General features: G+C 48.0%; 1 protein-coding gene across 4 annotated transcripts in view; it reads left to right on the top strand.

Annotated features, from left to right (window-relative positions):
- The first annotated feature begins 9,347 nt into the window (after window positions 1–9,347).
- ZFAT (zinc finger and AT-hook domain containing) overlaps window positions 9,348–25,429 on the top strand; it is a 167,521-nt gene continuing 151,439 nt past the window's right edge. For all 4 annotated transcript variants that reach the window (XM_024741220.1, XM_024741218.1, XM_024741222.1 and 1 more), the window contains exon 1: window positions 9,348–10,580. In XM_024741220.1, the coding sequence (XP_024596988.1) occupies window positions 10,562–10,580 (19 nt within the window). In that variant the 5' untranslated portion in view covers window positions 9,348–10,561. The remainder of the gene's footprint in view (window positions 10,581–25,429) is intronic.

The following is a 25,429-nucleotide window of genomic DNA, read 5'->3' as shown; positions in this document are numbered from 1 at the left end:
TGGTTAACAATGTTTTGTTAATTTCAGGTGTCCAGCAAAGTGATTCAGTTATACATATACATGTATCTATTCTTTTTCAAATTCTTTTCCCGTTTAGGTTGTTACATAATACTGAGCAGAGTTCCCTGTGCTCTACAGTAGGTCCTGGTTGGTTATCCATTTCAAATACAGCAGTGTGCACATGTCAATCCCACACTCCCAATCTATCCCTCCCCCCGACCCTTCCCCCCACCCCTGTAACTATAAGTTCATTCTTTAAGTCTATGAGTCTGTTTCCGTTTTGTAAATATGTTCATTTGTATCAATTTTTTTTTAGATTCTGCATATAAGTGATATTTGTCTTTCTCTGTCTGACTGACTTAACTCCATATGACGATCTCTAGCTCTACCCATGTTGCTGAAACTGGCATTATTTCATTCTTTTTAATGGCTGAGTAATTCCATTGTATATATACACCACATCTTCTTTATTCATTCCTCTGTTTTTCTTTTTTTAACTACATGCATCCCTTTTTTTTTTTAATTTATTTTTGGCTGCGTTGGGTCTTCGTTGCTGCTTGCAGGCTTTCTCTAGTTGTGGCGAGCGGGGGCTACCCTTCGTTGTGGTGCACGGGCTTCTCATTGCGGTGGCTTCTCTTGTTGCAGAGCACGGGCTCTAGGCACTTGGGCTTCAGTAGTTGTGGCGCGCAGGCTTAGTTGCTCCACGGCATGTGGCATCTTCCCAGACCAGGCGTTGAACCCATGTCCCCTGCATTGGCAGGTGGATTCTTATCCACTGTGCCACCGGGGAAGTACCCATTCATCTGTTGATGGACACTTAGGTTGCTTCCATATCTTGGCAATTGTAAATAATGCTTCTATGAACATTAGGGTGCATGTGTTTTTGTTTTTTTTTAACACGTATCTTTTCTAATTCGTGGAAAACCTTTTTTTTAATGGAACATCTTTTTATATACACTCAGAAAGTACACATATCAGGGAGTTCTCTGGTGGTCTAGTGGTTGAGATTTGATGCCTTCATTGCCGTGGCCCAGGTTCAATCCCTGGTCAGGGAACTGAGATCCCACAAGCTGTGCGGCGTCACAAAAAGAAAAAGAGAAAAGAAAGAAAGAAGGAAAATATACATATCATAACTCTGCACCTTGATGAATTTTCAAAAACTGAACACACTATATACTGAGGGCCCAGATGGGAAATTGTATCCCCAGAACCTTCTCGCTCCCCCTTCTAGTCGCTCACCCTGCAAGAGCATGACTACCATCCTGACCTCCGACACCCTCAACTGTAGCTCTGCCTGTGTTTGTACCTTATATAGATGGAATCGTGCAGTACGTGCTCTTGGGTCTGCTTTCTTTTGCTCAACGCTGTGTTTGTGAGATTCATCCATATTGTTGGGTGTGGCTATAGATTGTCCATTTTTATTACTGTATTGTAGGGTTGGCATTCTACGGCTGGCAGGCCAAATTCAACCTTCCATCTGTTTTCATAACTAAAGTTGTGGAGTTTTTTGTTTTTGTTTTTGTAAACATAGCCATGCCAATTAAGTTCTGTACATGTCTATGGCTGCATTCTGCACTGCACTACAGAGACAAAAGCTGAGAAGACCATAAGGTCCACAAAGCTGGAGATACTATCTGGCCCTTTATAGAGAAAGCTCTGGGACTTCTATATAGTATTCCATTGTGTGAATATACTAACATTTATTTATTCATTTCACTGTTAATGAGCAGTTGTGTAGTTTCTGAGTTGGGGCTATTAAGAGTAACGTGCTAAGAACATCTCTTAAATGTCTTTTGGTGAAACATGCGTGCGCACTTGTGTTGCGTCTGTTCCTGGGAGTGAATTTGTTAGATCATAGGGGAGAGGTGAGTTTAACCTTATCAGAAACCGTCCATCAGTTTTCCAAAGTGGTTGTGCCGTTACCTCTCCCGTGAGCAGTGTCCGGAGCTCCACTTGCCCCATACGCGCTCTGCACTGGTATTTCCTGCCCTTATCATTTTAGCCATTTTCCCTGCTCCCACTTTGATGCTTCTCCTCTTTCTATACGTTATTTCTCAGTTTGTGGTTGGGCACCTCCAGGGTTAGAGCACTCACTGCATCTAGGGGGCAACTGTTTCATCTTTGGACATTTTGTTTTCTTAAGAAGCTCTTCTTCATTGGATCACCTTTTGGATATTTAAAGATCAACACGTGTGTCCCCACTGGATGCTGTCTTCTCCCAGGGAAAGAACACTAAACATTTCCAGCTTCTTTAAAGTCACTTGGAAAATATGGTTTGCGTGCCCTCACCATCCTGGACCTCAGTTTACCCATCTGTAAAATAAGGAGGTTTGATTCAAAGATCTTTAAAGTCATTTTAACTCCAACATTCTGTGCTAAACCTTAGCTTGGGAACCTTTGCAGAGATGCCCCTACACATTTCTAAACAGGGGCCACCCTCCCCTAAATGTTCCTGTTAATGTTTGTCTGCTGACAGTAGCAAATGGAGACATTTATTCATTCCATTTCTCTTCCTTCTGACATAGTTTCTGAGAGCCCAGGATGTTCCAGTTGTGGCAGAAGGAGCTCATGGCGGTAAGACTGATCTGGGTTTCTCCTGTCACACACACGGCTCCAGCAGGAAGCAGGAGGGGAAAGTGGATTGTGTGCCGGGGGGATCCCGTATCGTCCGTGGGAGGCTGTAAGTGTGCCAAGTGCACGTTAAGAAGGCGAGATCAGGGGAGATGTCGGCACTGATGAACTTCACCAGAGGCTGGAGGGTGACTGGGGGAGGGAGGAGTTGGTGCTTGCCTGAGCCTGGTCACTGGAGGACAGTAGACTGAGGCATCGGGGGAATGCAGGTTTCACCCTCAACCTTCTCAGGATTTATTCGTTTGCAGCAAATGACTCCCAGGCCAGACTGCTCTCTGCTTTCTTTTTGACATAAGTGTCAGTGGTGTGTAAGGATGGAAGAAGAGGTCAGCAAGTCTGGATGTCAGCCCCCTCTGAGATTTGAATTTTGCAGAGACCAGCCTAATTTTTAAAAAATCCATTTATTTATTTTTGGCTATGTTGGGTCTTCGTTGCTGCATGCAGGCTTTCTCTCGTTGTGGCGAGAGGAGGCTGCTCTTCGTTGCGGTGCGTGGGCTTCTCATTGCGGTGGCTTCTCTTGTTGCAGAGCATGGGCTCTAGGTGCATGGGCTTTATAGTTGTGGCCCTTGGGCTCAGTAGTTGTGGCGCATAGGCTTAGTTGCTCCACATCACGTGGGATCTTCCCGGACCAGGGCTCAAACCTGTGTCCCCTGCATTGGCAGGCGGATTCTTAAACACGGTGCCACCAGGGAAGTCCAAGACCAGCCTAATTTAACTGACCCAAACACTGTCAAAATGTGAAGGCAGGACAGAGAAAATGAAAATACTAATTAGGTTTGCAAGATATTAAATTCCACAGTCTAATAGGAACACAGCTTTGAATTTTTAAAAAGAAAACCTAGCTGTCATGTGTTAATTCATTTAAGCCTCACAATTTAAGCCCATGCAGTGAATAAGATCACCCTTGTTTTATGAATGGGGAAACTGAGACACTGAAAGCTTTAGAACTTGCCCAGTTTGTAAGGATGAAACCAGGATTACAAACTCGGGCTGTCTAGTTTTACAGGCATTGCTCATAATCACAATCTTTTTAAATACAAGTACAATCATAGCGCTTCATGTTTGCAAGGAAACCTTCACTTGCAGGTCAGAATTGGAGGCCTGGCAGCTTGGCTAACTGGTGTTGGAATGGTGAGCTGATGAGATCCCAGCGCGGGGAGCTACCTAATCTGACTCTCCCCCAGTTTTACTGATGGGCTCAGGAATGGATGTCTCAGGGTCACAGAGCTCACTAGTGTCAACTATACTGTCAATAATAATGACATAAAAAAAATTACTCCATGAGGGCAAGGAAGTTCCCAGAGGAAAGCTGGATGCTGTCACTGGGAGAAGGCAGGCCAGAAGAATGGACGTTCGCCATGGAGTGAGCATAACTTGTCCAAGGTCACACAGCCAACAAATGGCAGACTCAAACTTGAACTCAAATCCATCTTACATCGAAGCTTAAGGTAAAAATGATATCCCCCTTTTATACCAAACCTTGAATGACAGAATCTTCTCTTTTCTTTTCGGCCAAGCATGTGGTCAGCTGGTTGTTTAGAAAGTAAATTCTTGGGTACACTTTATGAGTATTTTCTTGTGGGCTCATTATGGAACGAATGGTAGATTTTATTAACGGTCCCAATTCTTCACTCTACCCTGTGGTAACACCCTTTGTCCTGGGAATTTATCTTCTCTTACCAAAAAGCTGAGTATATTTCCTTTATTGTTGATTCTGAATTTGGCCATGTAACTTGCTTTGGTCAATGGGATGGTAGAAGAGACTTGAAAAAGCACTTGACATTTCCACTTGCCCTTTTTGGCTTCTGCCATCACCATGAAAAGGACATACGTAGGCTAACTCGCTGTCCCAGGAGGAAGATGGAAGCCACATGGAGCAGAGCTGCCCCAGCTAAGGGGTCCCAGCCAAGCTCAGCAGAGTCCCAGTCCCCACTCAACCGGAACACACAGGTTCACCCCAACGTTCATCCCTTGATCCATCCTCCATCCTTCCACACTCTCCCTTCCTTTAATAACTGTTTATTGGGTCTCCAGATGGGCCTGGCACCCTGCTAGGCTCTGGTAGTCCTCCTGTTTTTGTTTTTCTTTAAAATAAATTTATTTATTTTTGGCTGTGTTGGGTCTTTGCATGGGCTTTCTCTAGTTGTGATGAGCGGGGGCTACTCTTTGTTGCGGTGCGCGGGCTTCTTACTGCGGTGGCTTCTCCTATTGCAGAGCACGGGCTCTAGGCACGCAGGCTTCAATAGTTGCAGCACACGGCCTCAGTAGTTGTGGCTCGTGGGCTCTAGAGCGCAGGCTTAGTAGTTGTAGCGCACGGGGCTTAGTTGCTCTGCAGCATGTGGGATCTTCCAGGACCAGGGATCGAACTCGTGTCCCCTGCACTGGCAGGCGGATTCTCAACCACTGCGCCACCAGGGAAGCCCAGTCCTCCTGTTTTATCCTCCTTGTTGCTGGGATCCAAGGCCACCCCTCCCCACCACTTTTTGTTTACATTGCCCAGTTACTATTGCTTGCGGTTGGTTTACAGAATATTTATTGTACTTATAAATCTATTCACTTTTTTTTGCAAACTATTTAAATGCAACTGATAAACTTAAAACCTTATGAATCAAATGTCCTTAAACATTTACACACTTAGTCAGATTATCCTGTTTCACTACAACTTTCAGTGTAATATAACTTCTCTTGAATGCTTCAAACACCTTAACACAAAAGTTTTTACTGTACCCATACTTAAGCTTATTTGTAAAAATCAGAACTATGGACTTGACCAATTTCTTTGTTAGCTATATAAAACATATTTTTGTACTTTTCCAGGATTGTAATATCAGACCCAAAAGAGAAAGATTATCTCCTTCCCAGGTGCATGGAAATCACAGCCTCTGGATCAATGATTGATGGATTCTTAGTGGGACCACTGAATCCTTCAAGGTGAATCAGATGGCAGCAGGCGTTTGCTGGTTGGGATGCCCTCTCTCAGATCAGGTTCAACTGCTAAGGCAACAGGACTTAGCAAGTTCTTGCAATCTTCACTTCTATGTCTGTTGAATTTTGGGTACATGATGTTTGGCCTCAGTTTACAATTAACTTCATTATGCCTCATTAGCATTCATTATAATTAGCAGGGCCATAGAGCAGTTTAATCTATCAGCCATTCTCCTAGGACATCTGGCCAATCCATTAACTTGCAATACCAATTATGAACGCTCTTTCTCCTTGGTTATTTAGGAGACCACTGGTCTTGACCTGCCCTTCCTGGTTTGGGTACAGTTCCTACTCTTTCTGGAAATATTTGACTCACAGTAAACTTATCTGCTCTTCTCAACTTATATAGATATACCATTTCATAAACAGATATACCGAACTTCAAGTAAGGAACAGATTCCCATATTATGCTGAACTTACCTACTTACTAAAACACACTGCTTTTAGCCTTTCTGTGAGTTATAACTAGCTTTGTCATTACACATATTAACTTTTCCTTTTTTTTAAAAAAAATCAATTTATTTATTTATTTTTGGCTGCGTTGGGTCTTTGTTGCTGCGCTCAGGCTTTCTCTGGTTGCAGTGCGGGGGGCTACTCTTCTTTGTGGTGTGCAGGCTTCTCATTGCGGTGGCTTCTCTTGTTATGGAGCACCGGCTCTAGGCTCATGGGCTTCAGTAGTTGTGGCCCGCAGGCTCTAGTGCACAGGCTCAGTAGTTGTGGGGCATGGGCTTAGTTAATCCGCAGCACGTGGGGTCTTCCCGGAACAGGGCTCCAATCCATGTCCCCTGCACTGGCAGGCGGATTCTTAACCACTGCGCCACCAGGGAAGTCCCTAACTTTTCCTTTTTGATCGTTAAGGACTCATGGCTTTTCACAGATTCAACTTGTTCTGGTAAATAGACAACTGTAGACCCAGCTATTCTTTGTTATATCCAAGTTGTCACAACCTGACCAGAGGGACCCCGTTTCCTTTTCAGTCAACTCCTTTGTCCTTTCAGCAATAGCCCAGCACTTCTGACAGCAGCCTGCTTTTCTGGCGAGAGCAAGTTGTCTCAGGCCATTCTGACTTTCCCCTGCTTCCAGACGTGGACTCAGGTTCTTTGAAGGAGCCCTGGATACCGCTAACGAAAAATGCTATTGAGATCAATGTGTGTGTGCTGAGGGTACAATATGTGCGTGCTGGTGATGAGATGGCACGCCATGGCCACTGAAAAGGAAGAAATAGAGAGGATGTTGCTTCCTAAGGTCATAATTATGTTCTCAAATTGCTCAAATCATTCTACTATTACCACCTCTTCTTTTATAGTTTTAAACAGATTTTTCTCTATAACGTGCCTATTCAGATTTTAACACTTCACTCAGACTGTAATTATCCCAACCTCTGATTTTATCAACTTCTATGTGCCTCAAGGTCCATTATTTTGAGGTCACTCGTATGTATACTTTATCAGAACCTGCTTTCAAGAAAACATCTTATAAAATTTTATATCTGAATTTTTCTCTTTTCCTGTAAATGCTCATTTGTCATATACCTATTAGACATAACTATAAAATTATTGACACAAATATATTCAATTATGTTAATTTATTATTATATAACCAAATGCCATTTCATGGTGATACATTTCTCGCACAAATTCACTCCCGTGCTAGCCTTGAGAGGCTGATGGACACCAGAGGGCCAGCTGGGAAGCTCATCTCCTCTAGGAACTGTCGTTGAAGCAGGATGCCATTAATAATACAATTTTGAGGAATTTATATTTAATTCCACTAATGCGCCTTCATTAATTGAAGGCATTTGGGGATAGTATGCAAATGGAAAGAATAAAGGTTTTTGCTGACTGAAAATGTGCAAATCACTCAGCAAAGCCACGGGTGGACTCTTCTCTCCATTTGCAGATCTGGTCCCATAGAAAGCGACTGGCTCTTCATCATTTCTGTATGCCCGTGGCCAGGCCAGTTTTCAGTTATGATAGGTGCTCAGTGATTCTTCTTTGAATAGAGAAGGAAGAAAATGCCATGAGAAATACGGAGAAAATCATAACTGGCCAAATCATTAACCCGGGACGGTCATTCATAATCCACAATTTCTTTTTTTTTTTAATTTGACTTTATTAATATTCTGAGGCAATTGGGTTTTTGAGACAAACTTTAAATTGCTTCATTTCCAAAATTCATTTTGGTCACAACATCCGGGAGCAATCCGTCTGCTAATCAATAACTAACATTTAAATGGCTGTTGCCAGAAAGGCAACCCAGCACAAAACCAGTACTGTCAGCAACTCAGAACAGCTCTAATTCCCTGACAGAAATCGATTCACAGCAACATAGTGGTTATTGCAAATATTTATCGTTCTGAAGAGGAAAGTTCATCAGTGCAGCTTCTTGAGCAGTTCATTCGCAAATGAAGGACTGTGATGAGCTCCACCTCGACATCTGTCTTGAGATGTAGGATGTGGTGGGTGGCAATAACCCTATGATTGCCTTGAAATTGGCCCTTTTGGGGGTGTAGTGGGTACTGTGGGCCCATCCCAGATGGCCATGTGGGGAGAATGTTGGGCATGGAAAGTCCAGTTCCACAGCTGGGATTTCACTGGCTTGCTGTGTGATCTCAGAAAGCCACCTAACCTCTCTGAACATTCCTTTTCTCTTCAAGGAAAGCACGATAATCAGATCTGTCCAATTTAGCCCTCCAGTTGTTGTGAGGATGAAACAAAGGGGTTGGGGGAGGATATATCCCTGAACATATATTTAATGGACTGGGTAAATTTGGGGTCTTATAATGACTTTATTTCCCAAGAACAGGATTAAGGAGCAAGGCAGAATATTCATGAGAAATCAGAGCGTCATCCTAAAGCTCAGTGTTCATGGGAGTTTTACTAACTGGAAAACAAGTGACAATGGGAACAAATGTGCTCACCGAGTGACACTTACTTCTGTGCAGTAGGAGCTGGGAAACAAGGATAAAAAAATCTGTGCTCATGAAGTTCATGGTCTAGCTTATGGGGAGGGGGCTGAGCAAACAGATAAACGCAACGGGTGTGGGGAGGGTAAAGAGAGGTGTGAGTGGGAGTGTGGAACACACAGGCATGAACTGAAGGACAATTTCTCAAGTCGAGCAGCAATAGAGGGAAAGCTATTCTAGGAAAAGACAACAGGCGCAGATTAGCACTTCAAGAGAACCATAAAAATAAATTAGTATTTCCCAAATTTCTCACTTGAAGTTCACTTTTACATTTTTGGGGGCCTTGTCTCTGTACCACATGCACCATTTTTTTCTTTTTTTAATTTATTGGCCATGCTACGCAACATGTGGGATCTTAGCTCCCTGACCAGGGAGCGAACCCACACCCCCTGCATTGGAAGCATGAAGTCTTTTTTTTTTTTTTTAATACTTTTTTAAATAGTATTTTTTAATTTTTAAATTTATTTATTTTTGGTTGCACTGGAGCTTCGTTACTGCGTGTGGGCTTTCTCTAGTTGCATCAAGTGGAGGCTACTCTTTGTTGCAGTGTGTGGGCTTCTCATTGCGGTAGCTTCTCGTTGTGGAGCACGGGCTCTAGGCACAAGGGCTTCAGTAGTTGCGGCACGCGGGCTCAGCAGTTGTGGCTCACGGGCTTAGTTGCTCCGCGGCATGTGGGATCTTCCCGCTCCAGGGCTTGAACCCGTGTCCCCTGCATTGGCAGGCGGATTCTTAACCACTGCGCACCAAGGAAGTTCTGGGAGCACTGAGTCTTAACCACTGGAACACCAGGAAGGTCCTGCACCACTTTAAGTTGACCAATTTTTAAAAATATAAGTTGGGTTTAAAAAGAAAACTTTATACATTACTACCATAAATGAAAAACATTGTTAAAACAGAAGCTAACCTTAAAAATACAGGCAACAGGAACTCAATTTATTCAATAAATTACTGTCAGGCTGTTCTAGATTCTGGGACCAAAGGGGCGACAAAGACGAGATGGAGATAAATTAATGTCAGGCAGTAATTGATACTAGGGAGAAAACAGAAAGTGACTTAGGAGGGTTACTTTGGATGGGGTTGTCTGGGAGGGCCCACCAGGAGATATCATTTGAGCAGAGATCTGAAGGAAGTGGTAGACCAAAAGGAAGACGAGGTCATTACATCTCAACCAGATACTGTTGCCTGCAGAAAGAAGACTGTGAACCAGATTCAGGGAGACGAGCAAGGGTTAGGGAGGCGTGCTCACACCCAACTGAGACTTTCTGCAAGACCGGAGGACAGAGAGAAGGCAGTCATTCTGTCGAGGCGGTTCCAGTTGTTTAATTCAGTCTGGAAGACTAAATCAAGTCGGGTACTCCTAGCGGAAAGCATCCCACTTCAGGAAACACTGCAACCTTTGAGAGGGAGGCAGGCTGTTACCGCCCCGATTGACAAATTAGTAAACTAAAGCCAAGAAAAGTTAAATCGCTGGAAACTGGGACCGCAGCGCTGCCTTAACCTCGTACAGCCCGGTGGAGTGCAGGGGTGGGTCCAAGGATGGGCCGGCAGGTAGATGCTGGCTCTGGCAGCACTGTGAAGACTGCCAATCCTCCAATCTGCGTTCCACGCCTCTCGTTAGCCCCTTCCCAGGAGAGGGTCAAAACCCGGAGCTACGGAATCTGCGGAGCGGGACACAAAGCGCGACCGCCGGAGCCGAGCATGCGCAGTAGCCCGGCCCAGCCCGGCCGCTCTCGCCGCTGGGGGAGGGTCATCCAAGCCTGACGTCCGCGACGCCGTCGTCAGCGCCCCGGGAAGAGGAGGGCGAAGACTCCATCCGCCATGTTGGATGCCGCAGATTCGCCATAACCGCGCCGGCTCTTTTCTTAAAAAAATAAAAATAAAAAGCGAAGCATCAGCGGAGCGCCCCGCCTTCTCGGTCGGCGCGGGAGGGGGCCCAGAAGAGCCCGAGGCTTTTTTTTCCTCCGCGGTGGGGGCGTTGCCATGGAGACGCGGGCGGCAGGTGAGCCGGGCTGGGGGTTGGGGTGGGGATGAGGTGGGGGTGGGGCGCGGCGCGGCGCGCGGGAAGCCGTTTCGAGCTTGGAGTCGGGTAGAAGCGCGCAGGCCGCTGGGCGGCGGAGGGATCCGCGGCCCAGGGCGGAGAGCGGACGTAGCGGCGTCCTTCGACGGCACGTTAAATCGCTGGCAGTATCCCGCCGCCTTGGGTTTTTATTAAAAAAAAAAGTAACGAGGGTGCTAGCGGAAGAACGAGCAAGCGAAAGCAGTGCGCTCGCGCGTGCGGGCCCGTTTCCGGGGCAACGGGAGGGGTCGGGGCGCGCGCTAGCGACCCAGCGCAGGCGTCCTGGCGGGCGGGAGGTTCGAATCCGATGCTGCCGACTCGGTGGCCGCGTGGGCCTTGGCTCGGCCTCCTTGTTGCCTGGCCTCAGTTTCCTCCTCTGTGAAATGGATAGTTCCTTTAGACCCGTGTACCTTGCCAGGATGTTTTGAAGGGAAAGGGTTCCACCGAGCTGCTGAAGGAAAGTTTCTTTGTGTCCTGTAGAGGGAGCCATAAACACCAGGGATTAGCTGGTTACTGCTGGTAACCCAGTAATACCCTGTGATAAATTGTGATTTATTTATTTATAAATTTATTTATTTTGGCTGCGTTGGGTCTTCATTACTGTGAGCGGGCTTTCTCTAGTTGCGGTGAGCGGGGGCCACTCTTCGTTGCGGTGCGCGGGCTCCTCATTGCGGTGGCTTCTCTTGTTGCGGAGCACAGGCTCTAGGTGCGCGGGCTTCAGTAGTTGTGGCTCGCAGGCTCCAGAGCGCAGGTCTAGTAGTTGTGGCATACGGGCTTAGTTGTTCCGGGGCATGTGAGATCTTCCCGGACCAGGGCTCGAACCCTTGTTCCCTGCATTGGCAGGCGGATTTTTAACCATTGCGCCACCAGGGAAGCCCGATAAATTGTAATTTAGCCTCTACCTGCCGCCTAGCTCTGTGGGCCCTTGTTCCTCACCCTTTAAAGTTAAGATGACATGGCACCTCCTCCAGGGAGCCGTCCCTGGCTTCTTGGGCGACGCGGCCTTTCTGCTGGCTGGATGCAGGACCGCGATGGATCTTCCACTGAACACCTGGTCAAAGCCCTTAAACGTTGACCTTGGGGCTCCTTTCTGTGTAATTAACAGTAAGCATCCACACTGGGGCACTGACCTCATGCTTTTTGCTACTCAGTTTTCCCGACACCTCTAATTTGTGTGTCATTTACTGACGAGGAACAAAAGTTCAGAGAGGTCAACTTCATACAGTTTAGAAATGGCAGAGCTGAGGCTTTAAAAATCAACTTCCTCTGACTTGGAATGAAATCCAAACTTCTGGGTGCCTGCCTGGCTTGTACTTCCAACCCCTGGATCAGTGCCTGGCCCCGAGTGGGTGCCCAGGGTGCCTTTATTGAATGGAAGAATGAATGAACTATCTGACCCACTCCTGCCCCCTTCCAGCCTGGTTCCCTGGCAGAGCCCAGTGACTTCGGGAATATAAGCTTAGTGTCGCAGGGCTTACCCTCCACAACTGCCCCTCCAGCTTCATCTTCTGAGCCTACGGGTTCATACCAAAGCAGCTATACTGAGTGTCCTGCATGCTGAGGGCTGCAGAAGACACCTAGAGCTTACGTTTGCTGGGTGTTCGGTGCCCAAACCCCGGGGGCACTTTTCTTGGCTTCTTCAGTTCAAGCCAACAGCTTTGCATGACACTCCTCTCGACATGCCAGGTAGGGATGGTAAAGAGTCCTTTGACCCTTGGTCCTGCCCTCATCCCATTGTTGTGTCAGATTACTGTAAGTGAGTGTGTGTGTGTGTGTGTGTGTGTAGTGATGGAGAAGACCCAGAACCGGAGTGGTGGGTCAGAAGCCCTGAACTATGCCAGGCATTCTTTCTGACAGTGATGATGTTACGAGTCCAAGCTCGTACTGTTTGCCGCACGACAGGTCAATAAATCGAGAGATGAGTTTTTTGGGCAAGGAATGGTGACTTTATTTGGAAAGCCAGCAGACTGAGAAGATGGTGGACTAGTGTCCCAAAGAACCATCTTACCTGAGTTAGAATTAAGCCTTCTTTTATACCAAAAGTGGAGGGCGTTTGGTTGGTTGCTGCGAAGTTCTTGGTGCCGGAATCTGCTGTTCTCGCAGCTGTGCACCTAGGTCTGGTCACAGTGTTCCTATAAACCTCCAAGACAAATGGTATCCTGTGTGTCGCGACTTTTTATCTTTGTGTGAATGGAGAAGTGTTGTACCTTTAAAAGTCAGAGCCTTGAGAATGGGCTAACCTGTATATTTTAGGCAACATTCTTAACTTGTAGCAAAAGCAATAGAATACAAAGTTTAAAGGAAAAAAAAACCAGATCCAGTATGGAGTCAGATTTGTTCTTCACTATTACACTCTCTGCTCTGTTTGGTGCCTTCCCTCTCCCAAGACATTGGACTACTGCTGATGATACACGACATGCACTGCCCACCTCTCCTCTTCTGGAGTTTACTTAACAGTTTTTTTTTTCTTAAACCTGGCACTTGTTGTAGTTTCCTTCAATTTTCAGCTGTGTAATCAGTGACCAAAAATCATGTTTTAAAATACGTTGCTGTTAACTTGCGGTCAGCTAATTCCTGAAAAGAGTCTCCTGTTTTGCTTGGTTGTTGGGTTAACGTAGGAGAGCCGGTAAAATAAATGATAAGATGGAGTCGCATTTGGTCTCTAAGGTCCAGCTTTTTGATGGTAAGCCAGCCACGATGGTCATTGCTGTGAACTGGAGATCTGTTACCGCACTGCTCCCTTCTCAGCCAGTTTCCCATTTACCTTGTAAAATGGTTCCTGTGTCTTTTCTCCCCTTACTTTACAATTTACATAACAACTTTTCAATGACAGCTATCTTTCAGTAAAATTAAGTTTCTGCCTAGGGCAAGGGCAGTCAAGAATTGGGTATATTAAAAAGACTCTCCTTAATTGCATTTCCTTTGTAGATAGTTTCGTACATGCTGCTTCTGAAAACCTCCCCAGCAAGAGGGGCTGATTTAATTATGTAGAAGGGATTTAGCCTAGAGTTGTTTTCTCTTTGTTAGCAGCTGTTTATTCTGTTAAACTTTCACTGTATTTGCCATTTCTCAAGGGCAGGTGTCAACTTTAAGGGCTGGAACAGTCTGGAGGGTGGAATGAACACGTGCTCTGGGGCCAGAGATCTGCTACTCACCAGATTCCTGACCTGAGGGAGTCACATAACTCGTGGAACCCACCGCTTCATCTGCAGGAGACATGGTCCTGCCCACTACCTGGGTTATGGGGCACTGCAGATGCTGTGGGCACTGCTGTTTATCCCTTTCACCGAGACCCCAGTCTCTCTGCTGTGCAGCTTAGTGCATTGAGATCTACTTGCTCCTTGAAAACAGTTGTGGTTGGAAAATGTGATAGACTTTGATTGGTTAAAATTTTTTATTATTATTTATTTTTTTATTGCTGCACTGTGCAGCTTGCAGGATCTTGGTTCCCTGACAAGGGACTGAACCTGGGCCCCCGTAGTGAAAGCACTGAGTCCTAACCACTGGACTGCCAGGGAATTCCCACTGATTGATTTCTTTTTAAAGGAAAGAAAAATAATCTGGGGGTGAAACAAATTGTCATATTAAACAGCTATTGTAGGTTTGAAGTTACGTCTTTTTTTTCAAGGAACATAAAATATATCATTATATGCTTATAAACAGATTATGCTTGGCATGTTAATAGAAAAAGGATTTTAACTTGGGTAACAGATTTTTCTTCTTTTAAATCATGTAACAAATGGAGCCGCAAATTTTTGAACTCTGGAATCTGGCACGTTTGTGCCCCAGTTGGGTCTGGGCCGAGGCAGGATGGGAAGGGTGGGGACCGGACTTAAGAGGCAGCTGCTGGCCTTGCTGGTGTAGGGGGAGGAGGGGACCAAATTTAAACTTTCACTGTATTTGCCATTTCTCAAGGGCAGGTGTCAACTTTAAGGGCTGGAACAGTCTGGAGGGTGGAATGAACACGTGCTCTGGGGCCAGAGATCTGCTACTCACCAGATTCCTGACCTGAGGGAGTCACATAACTCGTGGAACCCACCGCTTCATCTGCAGGAGACATGGTCCTGCCCACTACCTGGGTTATGGGGCACTGCAGATGCTGTGGGCACTGCTGTTTATCCCTTTCACCGAGACCCCAGTCTCTCTGCTGTGCAGCTTAGTGCATTGAGATCTACTTGCTCCTTGAAAACAGTTGTGGTTGGAAAATGTGATAGACTTTGATTGGTTAAAATTTTTTATTATTATTTATTTTTTTATTGCTGCACTGTGCAGCTTGCAGGATCTTGGTTCCCTGACAAGGGACTGAACCTGGGCCCCCGTAGTGAAAGCACTGAGTCCTAACCACTGGACTGCCAGGGAATTCCCACTGATTGATTTCTTTTTAAAAGAAAGAAAAATAATCTGGGGGTGAAACAAATTGTCATATTAAACAGCTATTGTAGGTTTGAAGTTACGTCTTTTTTTTCAAGGAACATAAAATATATCATTATATGCTTATAAACAGATTATGCTTGGCATGTTAATAGAAAAAGGATTTTAACTTGGGTAACAGATTTTTCTTCTTTTAAATCATGTAACAAATGGAGCCGCAAATTTTTGAACTCTGGAATCTGGCACGTTTGTGCCCCAGTTGGGTCTGGGCCGAGGCAGGATGGGAAGGGTGGGGACCGGACTTAAGAGGCAGCTGCTGGCCTTGCTGGTGTAGGGGGAGGAGGGGACCAAATCAGCCACTGCGTCTGGAGCCAAGGAGCAGGGGGGCTTTGGGAGCCGCATTCTGGAAAAGGAGGGTCTTGGAGGTCCTGGCAACCTGGAGGACCTTGTAAGTCAGCCCCAAGCCTCCTTGTAGGGCCCTAGCTGGCTTTCTTCTTTCTGTTAGATATTTTTTTCCCATCTCTGCCAGCAGGCCTCTTCTTCTGGGGCCACCACCACTTCTCTGCCCCTTAGGATTCTCCCTTCCTCCCTCCCTTCCCCCTTCCCATCCTTCCTTCCTTTCTTCTTTCTTCCTTTTTTTTTTCTTCCAAGCAGATTCCTTGGTTCACCCAAATGTTTGTGCCAAAGTTTGTGCCGGGAAGTGAGAATGCAGTCAGTTATGATTCGCTGTTTCCTCCTGAGGATCTCACACAGTCCTAGCAGTGGAACTGATCCTTTAGGAGATGGTGCCAGAGACTATGATGGAAGTAAGCCCTGAGAGTTGAAGGCTTGAGGGGGTGCGGTGCACCTAGCCCAGCCACTTAGTTACTGTGATCCTTTGTTGAAAATTACATGGGGGTCCATTTCTGAGCTCTCTGGTCTATTCCATTGGTCTATTTGTTTATCCTTCATCAGCACTGCACTGTGAATTACTGTAGCTTTCTCGTAATTTCTGAAGTTATGAAGAATAAATAGGAGGACATATTTTAGAGGGGCAGAGATGCAGGCAGGAGCAAGACCCAGCATCAGGTGCTATTACGGTGCATCCCAGGGATGATGACACTCACCCCACAGCAGTGCGTGTGGGAGTGGAGGTTTGGGGCAGATTTAGAGAAATGGACCAGAGTAAAAACCCATAGGACTGGTGATCGAGTGGATTTTAGCTTAGAGACCAGCCAGCATTCATCTGTGTTTGGTTTCAGGGAAAGAGCAGTGATGAACCAAACAGGCACAGGGATATGAAACTTTCCAGGCTCCATACACACAGCTGTGGTCCATTATTCTCTATTCCCTCCTGCAGTGGTAGAGAGAAGAGCTTTTGAATTCTGCTCCCTGTTTTTATTTCTGAGTTGGTGCAGGGCTTGCCGGGTTACTGGAAGCGCCTCAGAGAGACCCTTCCTGGGGACTGAGGCCCTTCCCTCCACTCTGAAGAGGCCCCTGGAGCCGAAGTTCTGTGCAGCCCTGCCCCAGGACGGCCATGGGGCAGCCCTAACCCGTCGCTGGGCAGGAGTCAGAGGACCGGAGAAGTTTTGGTTTTACCGGGATGTGGGTTGGCCGGTGGCTGACCCACCCTGAGCCACTCTTTCTTCCCCAGCCCTTAGTTTTGTCTGTTTCTCTGGGAAGTGTGAGTTGACTGCCTTGGTTAACCTTAGCCTCGGGGGTTCTTATGTGAACGTTCTGGAAATGCTTTAGTCCTCACGACAAAGGAAATGCAGCATTTGTTAACCTTAAACATTGATCTCTTTAAGCTTTTAACTGTATTTTGAATTAAATGATATTGATATTTTTGGAGTTTACAGTCTTTTAGGAGGAACATGTTAGACAAATAAATACATCGTTAAATACATGATTACAGATTGCGGTAATTGCTTCAAAGCGGAGGATGGGGGGGGATTGGGCAAGAGAAAATAATGGGGACCTAATTTATATTGAAGGGGATTTAAGAAAAGCCTCTCTGACAACCTGAGGTTGGAGCTGAAACTTGAAGCATGAGGTTCTGGATTTAAAAAAAAAAAAAAGTTTGATAAGCAGAAAGCACTCTCCACTTTGCAGAATTTCAGGCAGCTCTGGACTAGCTTCCTGAGGCCGGAGTTCTCCTTTGCGCTTTATCGCCCCCTAGGGGACATGCATGGGAAAGGCCCTGCGGAAGTGGAGATAGCCTAGGAGACAGCTGTGCCTGCAGAGGGGGCGGCTGCACGTGGGGACTGGCCTGGCCACCGTGTAGGCGCTGTCCCAGCAGCGGGACCCGTCAGGTATGGCAAGGCATGGCTGAGACCGGGATGCTGGACCTGCAGGGGAGGAGGTCCAGGGGCCGCCGCTGGCTTGGTCAGATGCAGTGGGAGGAGCTGGCCTCGCCAGGGTCACCTTAAGGCTGCACGAGCCGAGTCAGGGAGGAGGACAGGCTGCCTGACCTTCTAAAGGTCCCTGCCCTGTAAAAAGAGTGGTAGCTGTCCAAACCGGTGAGGGGCAGGTCGGGCACTGGCTGCAAGTCTGGACTCTCTGTCCTTTCCAAGGCAGCAGTCTATGAATTTGGGCCACGAATAAAACCACGGTCACTTTAAATTGTTTTCACGAGCAACATGGCATTATTTGTTTATGTTTCTGGAGTTTGTGTCTTACTCATTTCTAAATGTGCTTCGCATACATAGTATGTGGTATATATTAGGCATTCATTAAATGTTGAATTGTGAGACTAAGTAAAAAACCACTTTTTTCCCTAGTGAAAAACCGAATAGCCCAGGTATGTGGAGAACACACCTAATGTTTACTTCATATATTGGTTACCAGGAAGAATGGACCAGATCATTCTGGTAGGCTGGAGCTGGGTGGCTGGTGGGGTTTGGAAAATTCTTCTTTTCCCTGTGGCTCTTGCTTAAATTTAAAGCTATGTTCTGGAATTTGAACAGACCTTAGACACGTCTGAATATTAGACGGCAGTTCTTTCTTCTTGAATTAATTTGCAAGTTCAAAATACTTTGTAACTGAGACAACTGGCAGGCTTTCATGATAAGTAAAGCAGGTATTTAAAATTTGATTGAAGTTGGGCTTCCCTGGTGGCGCAGTGGTTAACAATCCGCCTGCCAATGCAGGGGACACAGGTTCGAGCCCTGGTCGGGGAAGATCCCACATGCCGCGGAGCAACTAAGCCCGTGCACCACAACTACTGAGCCTGCGCTCTAGAGCCCGTGAGCCACAACTGCTGAGCCTGTGGAAACACAGCTACTGAAGCCCGCGCGCCTAGAGCCCGTGCTCTGCAACGAGAGAAGCCACTGCAGTGAGAAGCCCGCGCACTGCAACGAAGACCCAATGCAGCCAAAAATAAATAATAAATAAATAAACTTATTAAAAAAATAATAAAATTTGAAGTTGTGTTTGCATGTTTCCCACATTTTCCTTCAGTTCCTGCCCAGGCTGTTATTTTATCTCCTTTGATTATGACCTCAGGAGCCTGGAGCAGACAGCCAGCGTCTAAAGCCTGTGGTAGTAATAAATGTCCTCATCTTCTGCCTCTTTTTCAACAGTGTGGACAGTAACTCTGGTCGGCAAGGTCTAAGCTTCCTAATTCCTTGTCTCCATTTTCCTAACTCTGTGGGTCCCAAAGATTTCGGGGTGCTGGAGGCCCTCTCCTGTCTCGCTGGCTGTCAGGGAGTGGCACCTGCAAACCACATTTCTCTGATCCGCAGTGAAAAAGTTGCCAGGTGTCCTGGAAATAATGTGAATACTGGATCTGTGTCCTACTCCAGACTGCAGTGTGCTGGAAGTGGGAAATACACACCAGATTTTGAATACTTAGTACGACAGCAACATCAAAAGAATGTGAAATTTCTCATCTCTCTTTTAAAAATGGATTACAAGTGAAGTGATAATGTTTTGGACACACTGGGGTAACGCAACATTATTAAACTTAGTCTTACTTGTGTCTCTTTTCATTTTAACGTGGCTGCTTGAAAACTTGAAATTATACCAGTGGTTCTATTTCTTTAAAAAAATGTTTTTTAATTTAAATGTATTTATTTATTGTTATTTTTGGCTGCATTGGGTGTTTGTTGCTGCGCGCGGGCTTTCTCTAGTTGCGGCGAGTGGGGGCTGCTCTCCGTTGCGGTGCGCGGGCTTCTCATTGCGGTGGCTTCTCTTGTTGCGGAGCAGGGGCTCTAGGCACGTGGGCTTCAGTAGTTGTGGCACGCGGGCTCAGTAGTTGTGGCACGCAGGCTCAGTAGTTGTGGCTCGCAGGCTCTAGAGCACAGCCTCAGTAGTTGTGGCGCATGGGCTTAGTTGCTCCGTGGTGTGTGGGATCTTCCCATACCGGGGCTCGAACCTGTGTCCCCTGCATTGACAGGGGGATTCTTAGCCACCGCGCCACCAGGGAAGTCCCGGTGGTTCTATTTCTGTGGGACAGCACTGGCCTGGATGGGGCGCTGGGCCTCTTGAGCCATGGTGGCTGCCCTCCCAGAGCTTCTGCAGAGAGCCACACGTGTGTGCGTCTCCCCATGCGAGGCAGTGACCCGTGCACAGGGACCCGCCTGCCATCTGCAGGAACTTGCCCAGTATGTACAGCAATGGTGTGCGTGCTGAGCCGCGTCCACCTGCCTGGTGGGTTGTGTTCACAAGCCCCTTTCACCCATTCTTCCCAGTTCTGCTCTGCACCTGCGTCATGTGGAGCAGACTCCACAAAGCCCTTTTCCCAGGATCCCTCCACATGGTGACCCCTGTCTCCACCGTCCTCATGAGGTCAGCAGGGCGGCTGCAGTTGCCACTGCAGGTTTCCAGCCAAGGACCTACGGGCTCGGGAAGGGAGAGGTCCCTCCAGCCAGGCAGATGTGGCCACATGGGTGGGGTTTGACCCCGGAGCCTCTGTCCTGAGGCCCAGTGCTGAAGCCGGTTCAAGGCAGCCCTTTACCTTCTGAAGTTAGGACTAATGGTGCCTCCACCACAGAAAGGAACCAAAATAAACTAGAACAGCAAAAACCCCAAACCGGAAACTCAGAGGCCTGGTGATGCGGCAGCCCTGGGCATCGCAGTCCCCCTAAAATACATCGCAATGCCCTTTACCTTCTGAAGTTAGGACTAATGGTGCCTCCACCACAGAAAGGAACCAAAATAAACTAGAACAGCAAAAACCCCAAACCGGAAACTCAGAGGCCTGGTGATGCGGCAGCCCTGGGCATCGCAGTCCCCCTAAAATACGTCGCAAAACGGGAGAGGATTTTGCACATTTTGTTTTTCCCATGGAAACGGTCCCGGAGACTCGGTCGCTTTGGAGGCATGGCGTCAAGAGTTCTGGGGCCGCCTCGGTGATTTGCACAAGGGGAGCTGCGGTGTCAGAAGCGTTCACGGGGGCCCCCACATCCTCAGAGCTTCCCACACATCTGCTGGGGCGGGACGGTGCTGCCACTTAGACAACTGGGTGATGGGGGTGCAGTTTCTGTTTACATAAAATTATTTGTTGTGCTTTCCGAAGGAAAGGGCCCTGGGGCTGCTCTTCAGCTATGATTATGTTAAATGTGAGTAGTAGACTCTACTGCCTGGGGCTCTCACTTTGAGAGTGCTTAAAAATAACTTAGAAAAATTATGTCAAGTTTCAACATGGAAGAAATGCGTATGCATAAAATTATAATGCAACTGTTGGCCCAGCCTTAATTATAGCTGTTGCTGAGCCTTTCTCATTTTATTTTGCTAATCCTGTTTCAACAAAGGAACACCCATGGGCTTTCTCCTTTGCATTTAATAGGAACGTTAACTTTGCGAGCTGTAGAAGGCATGCTCATCAGCCATGAGCTGCATGGTAATAACACCACAAATTAGGCTGTGCATTTATTGGAACTTCAGCTCACTGAACCTCAGAGCTGGGAGGGCACCTTGGAGGTGATCCATGAGTGGGGTAGCAGGCGGGAGGGCAGGTGCATAACGGGCCCCTCCAGGCCATGGGGGGGAGGCTGGAGCCGTCTGCACACACTGGCTTCTGTCCAGGCGGCTCTGTCTGTCTCCCTGTAAATTAGCCTCTGGGTGAGGCTCAGAGACCAGGTTCCGCTTTAAACCATGTGAAGGCCACTTCCCACTGGGGCCTGGAGAGGTTCAGAGACTTAACGCAGACTCCAGCTCACTGGAGGTGGGGAGCTGGGGCTGGTTAGGGGCTGGGGACCCAGGTCCTGACCCAGACAGGTGCCCTTCTGTGGCTTTACGTGAGACGGTGCCTCAGAGGTGTCGGTCACCGGGCTGGGAGTGTCCTGCAGTCCTTCTGCAGCCCCAGCAGATGTAGAAGCGGAAGCTCAGGAGGGAGGCCAAGAACACATGGCCAAGGTGTGTTCACGGCCAGGTCTGGGCTTCTCACCTCACTTTGTCATTTTAAAGAAGAGATTCACTTGTGAATCAGAATCCCCTTTTCCCCCTGTATCTTTCCCTTAAAAATTTGCTGTTTAAGTTTTTAAAAATTGATGTATAACGTACACATAGAAAGGTGTGTATCGAAGAGACGAACAGCTCTGTGAATGTTCACAGACTGAATTCACTGTGAGACCAAACGGCACTGGGGCAGAAGCCCCCGGCCCCAGCCCCGCCAGGGGAAACCCGGCCTGACTTAGTGCAGAGAAGTCGACCCCTTTTGTGCATCAAGAGGTGACTTGTCATTTAGGACAGGCATCAGGCAGGCTTGGGCTGTGCTTCTGCTGTGTGCTCACCTGCTCTGTGACCTTGCAGTCCCCTCCCTGGGCTCAGTTTACTCATTTGCAAATGGGGATAGCAGCCCCTCCCTCACTGGATTAATGTGAAGATTAAGTGGGTGGCGGGCAAAGCACCGCATCGCATCGCAGCGTTAGGCCTCGGGGAACGGTAGCCGGATTTCGTTAGGGTCTGTCTGCTCAGTCTTGGGAATGGCTTCATCCTGGGAATGGAGGGTGTAGTGCTCAGACTGGCCACCAGGGGGTGCTGCTGGCACACGTATGGCGCCCACTCTTGCCCGAAGGCCCTGGGTTTACTGTGTGTGTTGGTACCCTTTTTTTTTTTTTTGGCCGAGAAAAGCTGATGCCCTGTATGTGGCGGTTCTCTGTCCCTAGTTCTGGATCTCTTGCCAGGCCGTGCAGGGGCACGCATACTAACTATGTGTTCCGGGTGGGCTGGTGGCCCTGCACCTGGCACTCTCATTTTCCAGCTTACGGCTCCCTGAAGTGAGGGCCCGTTGTAAATTATAATACACACACAGAGGGTAGAGTCCCCTTTTTGGTGTAGCTACGCTTAGTTGTAACGAATCGTTCGGAATGTCTCTCTAGCCACGAGGCAGGGTGCAGAGTGGGGCCCAAGGCTCGTTGTGTCCCTCCCAGGGCCCCACTTCAGTACTCCCTCCTGGAGCAGCGCTGGACCCACGTGGGTGGGCAGATACGGAGGTCAACTTGGAAGGTCTTGGTCAGGTTTTGACTTTGTGTGTTGTCTGCCCGGGGGTCCTTGGCATCTCGCTAACTTCTCTGAGCCCTATAGCTCTCTCCATTGTAAATGGGGACGACGATGATAGCAATGCTAATGGTCATGGTGGTGGTGGTGGTGCTGGTGGTGGTGATGATAGTGGTAGTGATGATGTTGTTGTTGGTGGTGGTGGTGCTGGTGGTCGTGGCACCGTCTACTTGGTTACTTCACAGGATAGCGGGGAGGATCAAGTGCGGTCACTGACATGAAGATCTTTGTGAACAGAGCAGGCAGTCTAATGGTATTCTGCAGCTGGGGTGGGCAGGGAGGCCGGGGGTGCCGCTTCGGGCCATGCTGTCTTCATGCCCCCCCTCCCATGGCCGACACGTGGGAACTCTCTGAGGACACCCAGCTCTGGGAGCTCCCATACCTTTCCATGCCTGGCCTCCCCTAATCCTAGGCCTTCTGTGTACCTGGGCCCTCTGTGCACCTGGGCGCCGGCTCACCTGGCCCACGCGTTCAAGCTCTGGACTTGGGCACTTCGAGGCTTGGCCGTCCTCACCTACCAGGTATATTCTTATAGCAAGTATAACTCTTGTGTCAAGAATGCCTTTTCCGGGGCTTCCCTGGTGGCGCAGTGGTTGAGAGTCCGCCTGCCGATGTAGGGGACACGGGTTCGTGCCCCGGTCCGGGAAGATCCCACGTGCCGCGGAGCGGCTGGGCCCGTGAGCCATGGCCGCTGAGTCTGCGCGTCCGGAGCCTGTGCTCCGCAATGGAAGAGGCCAGAACAGTGAGAGGCCCCCGTACCGCAAAAAAAAAAAAAAAAAAAAGAATGCCTTTTCCTCATCGATTCTAAATCTGTCAGCTTTTCTTTTTTCCTTCTTTTTTGTCACCTAAACACTATGCACTTTTGGTGTCACCCTAATATATCCTTACGAGAGAACGACAGGGACAGGCGTAAGGTTTGATGTCCCCCCCAGCTCACCCACACACACAAATGTCTAATCAGCCTCAGGGAGGAATATCAGAACACCATCAGCTGGGAGACACGTTTTGTCTGTGACCAGAGTTTGCATCTCTGCCGAGTGTCGGCAGCTGTGGCCCTGCTGTCTTTCCTCAGCTGGTGTTTGGCCCGGAGCCTGTCAGACTGTCTGGGGCCCAGGGTGTCTGGGGATCAGTGTCTTTCTCCCCCAAGAGGGAGACCTTATTTTGTCACTTACTGTGCCTCTATTTCTAATGTCAGTGCACATTTTTTTAATCTTAATTTTTTCTTGGATTACACGTCAGCATCATTGTGGAAGATCTGAAAAACTCAGAGACTATGAAATAGGAAATAAGTAGCATTCAGAATCCGCCGACCCAGAGCCCGGTGCTTTGCTGGGTGCTGGGGAGCCAGAGGGGTGGGGAAAGGGTCTGGGTCCTCAGCTCTCTCTGTGTCTGTCCATCTGTCTGTCTCTCTGTTTCTTCAGACCAGGTTCCTCCTGCCACTTAACAGTGGTCCTAGTCACCCAGGTGGAAAACCTTTTCTCAGAAGTTGCAAATTGGCAGCTCTCAGGATAGGTGTAACCTGAAGACTTGATTTGTTTGGCCTGCACAGGTTGTTTTTTTTTTTTTTTTCCAGGAAAATCTCATTTAGTTGCCAGCATTTAAAAATCCACAGATTTCAAATACAGATTCAGCTTCTCAGCCTGCATCCGCGGGACTGGGGACTTCCCGATGGGGCCAGCTTCCTGTGTGCCGTGCCCCGTCCCTGGCCCTCTTGATGGGCCTCCTGCTCTGGAGGCTGGGTGCCCTTGCCTTTCTCGGGCAGGCTCCCGTGGTGGGTGTTCCGAGGACCAGGCCTTGCTGCCCCCCGACCTTGACATTGTCCCCACCTCTACACACTCGAGGCTCCCCGGGGTTGAGGCTCTCCCCTGTTCTGCTTGTCGCTCTCCTCGCCTCCTGGATCCGTTCAGCTTCCCTCCCCCGAGAATCCTACCCCAGGTGCCTCAGCCACGGGGTTTCTGCGTCCTCCCCATGCCCTCTGGTGGCATGTGTTTAGTATGTTCCTGTATAGACATCCCCACCGCTGCACACATGCATGAATACAACCTGTGTTTCTACCTGATTTTTAAGTCCCCTGAGAGTTGACCAGGTGGCTTTGAAACCATATAGGCCTGAACTCGATCCTCTTAGGCAAGTTATAGCTTCTTCATCTGTAACATGGGATAATAGTATCTTCGTGGCTGACTCATTAGGGCCACTGTGTACAGCTGTGCAGGTCGCACACTGCACAAGGGTACCGCCTCTAAGGGGACCATTTCACATCATAGATTTGTATATTCAGTTGTATATGACAGTTTTCTGCAAATGGTAGTATCTTGTTCTGACAAAATCAGTGTATTTGACCACTTTCTGACAGGGGGAACTAGTGTCTTAAGGAAAGGGTGCCTTTTTCCTTTTCTCACAGAGGTGCCTTGCTAGCAGCCACCCTGCCTTTCAGGGTTACACGTGATAAGGCGTGTGAAAGTGCCTGGTACTCAGGACACGTTTGTCTCCTTGTCTCTTGAAAGCAGGAGGTCATGGAGGTGAGCCCAGAGGCAGGGCCCCCCGGTGTGTCTGTTGTGGGTGCCGAGGGGGGAAATGGGGCCTTACGAGGAAAGAACGGGGGATAGGAGTCCAGTCTCCCGGGCACTTTGGCCATGCCGCATCTCCATCGGAATCTGGAAATATTCCTGAGTTTCACTGATTCAAAGACTGATTTTAACATCCCTAAAACCAGGTGGTGTCGTACAATTGGTGTGATAAGAACCCAGCGAGGTTTCGTTTATTTGGCAGCATTTTAGTCTTTTTTAGTGTATGTGAAGTATCAGTGCCTCTTAAAATAGATGTTGTCTTAGACTTGAGGAGATGCAATAAAGAAACCTATTTCATAGGATTGCTGTGAAGATTGAATGCTCTCGGCATGAGGCTTGCGTGGTGCCAGCTCATGGTGAGGGTTTAATTGATTT

The sequence above is a fragment of the Neophocaena asiaeorientalis genome, unplaced genomic scaffold (genome assembly GCF_003031525.2).
Source record: "Neophocaena asiaeorientalis asiaeorientalis breed wild unplaced genomic scaffold, Neophocaena_asiaeorientalis_V1.1 scaffold177, whole genome shotgun sequence".
Lineage (NCBI taxonomy): Eukaryota > Metazoa > Chordata > Mammalia > Artiodactyla > Phocoenidae > Neophocaena > Neophocaena asiaeorientalis.
The sequence above is the reverse complement of the archived record's forward strand: the minus strand, read 5'-3'. Positions and strand labels throughout refer to the sequence as shown.